The following is a 7,327-nucleotide window of genomic DNA, read 5'->3' as shown; positions in this document are numbered from 1 at the left end:
GAACGGAATAAAGCATATACTGAGGTACCTAAAAGGGACTGTTGATATGGGTCTGTTTTATGCTAACAAAGCTAGTCCAAATCTTGTTGGTTATGCAGATGCAGGTTATTTATCTGATCCACATAAAGCACGGTCCCAAACAGGTTATGTGTTTACATATGGAGGTACTGCAATATCATGACGATCGACAAAGCAGTCCATCGTTGCTACTTCTTCTAATCATGCGAAGATAATAGCAATCCATGAAGCAAAAAGAGAATGCATATGGCTGAGATCAGTAGTACATTCCATAAAAGAGAGATGTGGACTGAAGCTTGATATCACGATACCTACAGTCATATTTGAAGATAATGCAGCATGCATAGTTCAACTAAAAGGAGGCTTTATAAAGGGAGATAGAAAGAAGCACATTTCGCCAAAGTTATTCTCCACGCACGACCTTCAGAAGAATGGTGATATTGATGTGCAGCAGATCCGTTCCTGTGAAAATCAAGCAAATTTATTCTCCAAATCTTTACCAACTTCAACCTTTGAGAAGATGGTATACAGGATTGGGATGCGAAGATTAAACCGATTGAATCGAGGTCTTTATCAGGGGGAGTAAAAATACGCGTTGTATTCTTTTTTCCTCAATCAAGGTTTTTATCCCACTGAATTTTTTCTGGTAAGGTTTTTAATGAGGCAACACTCAAATGCTTATTCAGTAGATTTTTCTTTACATGGTCATCCAAGGGGGTGTTGTAAATGGATGACATATAGGCCATTTTATCTACCTTTTATATAAGTACACAACTTTATTTTAGTGAATAATTGATTAGTGGGCAATTTATGCCAATTCATACTCCACCACTAAGGAATAAATAATATTATTTAATTGATTGTTATGGCTATAAATAGCCTTACATTTGTTGGAAGTTTTGTACAAAAGGAAGAAAAGATTAATACAAGTTTTCTTTAGTTTCATTCCAACCCTTTTATAATTTTATATCAAATATAAAGTTTTTTTCCATGGAAAAGTGATAATTAAAGATGTGCAGTATCTGAATATTGGAAAAAGTTGGCCTTCCTACTCACGCATTCCACACGCCAAGATCTAATGAATTATCTCTCTTTTTTTAAATGAAAAATGGGCAAATTATTAATCAGAAAAAGTATTACTAAATAGTATATTTTTTCAACAAAAAAATTATTTAACTTTTCCTATGTATCATATTTGAAAACGCCTCTTTTATTTTCTTCTAATAACTTTATGTGATACTTAGATAAAATTAACTTGTTTGTTATAAAAACAATTTAGTAATTTTTACGATACTTGGATAAAATTAAATATTTTTTGTTGTTGTAATAATTAATTAATTGTAATACAATAAAGTAAAAATTGAATGATCATTTCTACCATCAATGATTGTGATGCCGATGAGAAGGATAAGATCCCCCCATTCTTACCCAAATCTCAAATTCGAATTTGTTCATTTTCAATCGAATATGTTCTAAGCTTTCAACACATTTATAAACACCGAACTAAATTATATTGAAATATAAATGCTCGATCAATCGTTAATTGAAAATTAGAGGAACGGGAAAAGAATAATTATAACTAGAAGGTGATGAGAAGCTCGGACTTAGAATTAGATTTGAAAGGATAAGAGACTTTCCTCCTCTCTTCTCTTCTTTATATGCGTTAATTTATCATGCGTAATTGTTATTCCGGGTACACAATCTATATGTTTTCAATATAAATTTCAACCTAAGTTCAAGAACAAGTTTTCAAGCAACAGTGAAGTTCAACACCTTCTACACAAGCAAAAATAAATAATCAAAATTAACTATCAAATGAAGTATGTTTTTTTAAAAGAAATAAAGATGAAGCAGAATTTATTCCCCTTAAGTACCCGAGGTTATGAAATCTTTCCTCCCAGGATAAAATGGTTCACTTTCTGAAAGTAGTGGTACCTCAAACTTTCAGAATCTTCGAACACGCTCAACGATTGATAATCACAATAGAGTTTTTGAGAAGAAGAAGAAGAATGTTTTTAGCTCTTAAAATCGTACCTATTCCTGAGAGGTATTTATGGCCATTAAATGTCCCTTCGAAAAGGAAGCAATGGTTCACGGAAAGAGGCAATTTTGAACAGTCATGTCACCCGCGTCTGGTTTGCGCTTCACTTGTTTTCCAAGTCTCAAATAAACTTTGTCCAAAAAAATTAATCTCTCGATCGATCCAATTAAATCCAAGCCGAGCCGAGCGAGCGAGGACGACGACGGTGCGAGATATCTCTTTGTTCTAATCTTACTATCCATATGAAGGTGTGTTTCTTAATAAAAACACAATAAAGTTGCTTTTTCCCACCAATGTAGGAGAACTAGATTTTCCTTTAAGTGAAAGCTCGCTTTCCCTCCAAATTATTCCCTTCATTTTTCATTCACGCAACCATCTGAATCCCACACATAATTTTTCCATTTTCCAAATTTACCCTCCACATGATACTCTTCGCCAAGTCGTTCATAAGTCAATAACGTAACAATGACGAACCCATCGTTTTCTACGTTCTAACCATAGTGGGAGACCAAGACAACTATGATAGTACTACTAGTCAAAAAGCTATTAAAAGAAGTTACACACTCCTTTCCTCTACTACCCACTAGTTAATTTTTGTCCTATAAATAGGGGGATAATATAACCAATGGTGAAGTGAATCATAAAATATGACTACCAATATGATAGTGGTTTGGACTATGGTGCTAGTGATATTATGTGGTTGGGAGATAAAAGTAGGGCATGGAGGGGTGAGTGAAGCAACATGTAGAGAAGAAAGGAGGCTTGGTAAGAAAGCATGTTTGCCTGTATTGTTTGGAAGTAATCCATCAGCAGAATGTTGTCAAAGGGCAAGAGTGACACATTGGGAATGTTTTTGTCCAATTATAACACCTAAATTGGCTGCTATTTTGAATGTCAAGAGACTTGTTAGACTTATTCAAGGTTGTGGAAGGACTGTTCCTCGTAACTTTAAGTGTGGAAGTAAGTGCTCGAATTGGAGATCTCTGATTAATACTAGAGAGATCGTATTCATTTCTCCACATACTTCTATTGGTTTATTATGGAAAAATCTTTTCTACCGCAATAATTTTGGCCACAAATCACAATGGCCGTAATGGAGTACTAGCTTGGCCTCTAAAAATATACTCCCCCGTCCTATTTTATGTGTCGCTATTTCCTTCTTCATCCGTTTTAAAATATGTCATATTTTCTTATTTGACAATTATTTAGTGGACTCATCCCTATTTTATCTTTACTGGTTCCACTTAATAAGAAATAACAAATAAAAAATAAACATTAAATTATTTTAAGAGGTACAATTTAGTAAACTTTACAAAGTCATCATTTATTTCTTAAATTCCATATTCGATTAAATGACGACACATAAAATGGGATAGGGGAATACTATATATATGTCACTCATCACTTATGTCTATTTTTTGTTTTGGAATTTGCAGGTGTTACTACTCCACCTTAATGCTGGGATGCATCATAATTCTGGTATATTCAGCAATAACTTTGAGAAAGATGTTTGTGTTTTGCTTTATTTTTTTATTTTTCTTCGTGTTATGATGGACCATTTGGAATAAAGATTGTACTCCATTTCTTTTGTTAGTTGTAATAACCTTGGTCCACTTCTTTATGTAAAGAGTAAAGACTATTGCCACTTTTAATTGAGCAGAATGTGCTTTTTGATCTCTTTTATCAATGGAAGGATAAATTTCATTCATATTCACTCAACTGTAATTTGTATCTATTATGCAAAAAGTTACTCACTTAACTTTATATTTATTATGCAAAAATCACTTTTCTTTCCTTCATTACACAAAAGTTATGCAAAAATTACTTTTCTTTCATTCATTACACAAAAGTTATGTAACTTTACTCCGGCCATCACAAAAGTTACTATAATCGGATACAATAATTCTATCAAAAAAATGACATGACAACCTTAATTGCTCCTTAATATTTTAAGCCATTTATATATTAAAAACTAATAATATTTAATACAAAAAATAAAATATACATTTATGACATATTTGTTTGAGTTGCTTCAATCGTAATTTTACTAAATATCATCCTAATTAATTATTATAAGTTATTTAAATATCAAAAATTAATAATATTAATAAAAAATAATTTAATCATAATTTTACTAAATATTTCCTAATTAATTATTGTAGGTTATCTAAGTATTAAAAAGTTAATAATATTTAATGAGATAAAATAGACATACAATGGTCAATTAAATTTTGATATTTTAAATTAACTTGACATCTTATATGAGACTCACTTGAATCTTTTAAACGTTTCGACATGTCTACTTATGTTGCTTCAATCATGATTTTACTATCTTGCCCCTGATTAATTATTATAAGTTATTTATATATTAAAAAGTTAATAATATTTAATTAAAAAATAAAATAGACATTTATGACATGTTTGTTTCATCTGCTTCTGATACAAACCAAATAGCCTCCGGAGTGCTAGAGAGGATGCTTACGGGTAAAATGACACTTGAAGACTTCTTGAGGGCTATCTAAAGGCGTCCATTTAATGATTATGATGACACGGAGACTCAAGGGACGTTAGAGAGGCCAATGGAAGATCAAACAGGGCTAGAAAGCCCTCGAAAGAAGAGATGTGCCTCATCCACTTTGGAGGTGCGCCCAACCCGCACTAGATCCGCTAGAGCGGTTCAAAAAAGCCTAATATACCCTTGGGATGTGCCCCATGTGTGCCCTATATGCTCTAGCAAGTGCCTAATGGGCTTCTATGTGTTTGCTTTTCCTAAATGGGTCACTTTTTGGCACATATGATGCAATAACCTAGCCTAGACTATAAATAGAACTTTTTTTCATTTTAGTTAGTAGTTTATGTTGAATTATGAATTTGAACACTTGTGAGAGTGTGAGGCAAGCGTGGATTCGATTGTGTTGATCTTTTGTTTAGAAATGTGGGTTGCTTGGGAATCGATTCCCTTGAGGTCTACGTAAGATTTAGGTGCTTTATTTGGTTTAATTGATTGAGGGTTTGGGGTTTGATACACCCTTTATTTGCTTTCAATTCCTTGCACTATGCGTATCTTATTGCTTCTCTATCTATCTTTAGCTTTCGTATTCGTATTGTAATTTAGTTTTCAATTTCGTATTTTATTCGTATATCATTTGGTATCAGAGCCGAGCTTAGAATCGTTCCCACAGTTCTAGTCTTGGGTTTTTCTATCTCGAAAATCAACAAAAAAGAGAATCAAAAATTGAAAATTCCAAAAAAAGTACTATTCACGTTTTAGTCCTAGGTCAAAATTTAGTTTTTTGATTTTGTGTATTTCTTGTGTTTTTAGTGTTAGATTTGAGTTCTCTAACACTATAGGAGTCTAGGGTTCAAATTTGAGCTTAATCGGAGTCCATTTGAGTCAGATACCATTGTTGAGAGCTTGAACTTAAAGAAAGTGAAGAGAAATGAAAATATGGAAAAATTGGTTGTGAATTTGGACAAACTGATGTGTGGAATGTGTTTATAAGGTTGAAAAGAGCCTCGGGTAAAAATTTCATCCCATTCCGATCATTGGTTCAAGAGTTAGAGCATTTTGAAGTTTTGGTGTTCTTTAGTGTTCTTGGGGAAAATTCATATTTTCATCTTGAATTCTTAGCAAAAGGTGGTGTTTGATTCAAAAATAAGGAAGAAAATTATGGAAAAAGTGTTTGTACAAAAGCATAAAAGAAGATTCCATAAGAGAGTACGAAGAGGGGACCATTTGGAGGGCAATTTTGGCCAAACACAAAGGAAGAGGCGAACAATCTGCCTTGCATCTGCTCCCAAGGTGCTTCTGGTTTGCCCTTGACAGGCCGCACCTCAAGGCAGTAGCCAAGGTCCAAAGATGCGCCCAAAGTGCCCCTGACTTATGTCCCAACTGCTGGAGCAGGCCGCCCCAACGCACATCACCCATACCCAATGCAAATCACCTCCTTTTGTCGTAAATCAACTTCAACAACACCAATCCAAGTTTATCAACACTTCCCAATATCAATTCAAGTCTTAAAACATATCTCAACATCTTTAAAACTCTATTGCTCAAGTTCTTGACTCAAGTCCGTACATATTTTCTTTGAGTCGTTTCAAACAAGGATCTATTCCGACCTCAAGCCACAATTGGCACCAAGCAATCTCATTGGAGTGTTGACACCTAATTTTTGCCCTCCCCAACCAATGTTTAATTTCGAGCTTCTTCAGTTGTTAATAAAATTAAAATATTTTTTTTATCCGAATAAAATTTTTGTCAAAATACTTTGTACGTGATTTTGTCACTTTAAGTAGCAATTATATATTATCGTGTTCAATTATGCGATATTATATAATTTGATTACTTAAATGTTTATTCTATGGAATATCGGATTTTAACTAAAGATTATTTTGAAAATAAATATAATAATTAAAATCTTGATTTGAAAATGATCTACTTCAAAAAATGGTTTATTTGGAGAAATGTTTACTTGATTTTATCGAATCAAGGAAGCTCGGGATTAAACTAGTTGCTAAATTCATTTCAAATGTTGATTCAATTTGGTCAATTTATTAAATTAAATTTAATTAAAGTCGATTTGGCTACATTTGCAACAAAAGTGGCCGATTAATCTTTAATTAGGTCAAAATTTAAACACAATTGACTAAATCCTATCAATAGGCTATTTAATAAATAGCCCAAATCTAATTCATCCTTTTATTTAAACCCAAATAATTTCCTAAGCCCAAAACATGCTTCAAGCAACCATCCTGCCCCAGGCCCATTTGTTTTCCCTTTTCTTCAAACAATAGCCATAGCCCAATTCCACTCGGCCCAGACACATAACCAACCCGGCCCACCTTTCTTTCCTCTTTATCCCTCAATAATTCAATAACAACAACAAGAGCGTACAACAGCTTCAACAACAATACTACGACCATGCTCCAGCCCCGACCTGTCTCAAACCCAAATCCACAGATCCGACCCGCGTTCGACTTCAACGAGGCTTCTAGAAATTCGACACCTACAATCCAATAACGGACAAAGCCAGCGTGGCATCGACACCTCATCAAGCTGAGGTGCATATTACTAAAAATCTGACTAAATATTCGTTGTTATTATACTCTCATCGACGTTAGCTCATTATTCCATTTTGCTGCCCAAGAACCGGTCAGTACTCAATCCTTCGTTTGTTGTCGTGTTGTAATGATCGTGGCTGTTTTGCGGAGAAATTTTGAATTTTGAAAGAGAGTCGCCACTTAATTTTGAAAATGAATTAAGAAACC

General features: G+C 33.6%; 1 protein-coding gene across 1 annotated transcript; it reads left to right on the top strand.

The window, feature by feature from the left end:
• The first annotated feature begins 2,613 nt into the window (after positions 1-2,613).
• Positions 2,614-3,773, top strand: LOC107853197. The gene is made up of 2 exons (XM_016698200.2): positions 2,614-3,019; positions 3,496-3,773. Exons 1-2 carry the CDS (start codon positions 2,707-2,709, stop codon positions 3,513-3,515), a joined length of 333 nt encoding a protein of 110 aa, XP_016553686.1. The 5' UTR covers positions 2,614-2,706; the 3' UTR covers positions 3,516-3,773.
• The last annotated feature ends 3,554 nt before the right edge of the window (positions 3,774-7,327 follow it).

Source organism: Capsicum annuum, chromosome 1, assembly GCF_002878395.1.
Source record: "Capsicum annuum cultivar UCD-10X-F1 chromosome 1, UCD10Xv1.1, whole genome shotgun sequence".
Classification (NCBI taxonomy): Eukaryota; Viridiplantae; Streptophyta; class Magnoliopsida; order Solanales; family Solanaceae; genus Capsicum; species Capsicum annuum.
The sequence above is the reverse complement of the archived record's forward strand: the minus strand, read 5'-3'. Positions and strand labels throughout refer to the sequence as shown.

Excerpts from the sequence above, each read along its gene's own strand:
- LOC107853197 (XM_016698200.2), top strand. The coding sequence starts at position 2,707 with ATGACTACCAATATGATAGTGGTTTGGACTATGGTGCTAGTGATATTA. Across the intron at positions 3,020-3,495 it reads TCGTAACTTTAAGTGTGGAA|GTGTTACTACTCCACCTTAA; the intron begins GTAAGTGCTCGA and ends TGGAATTTGCAG.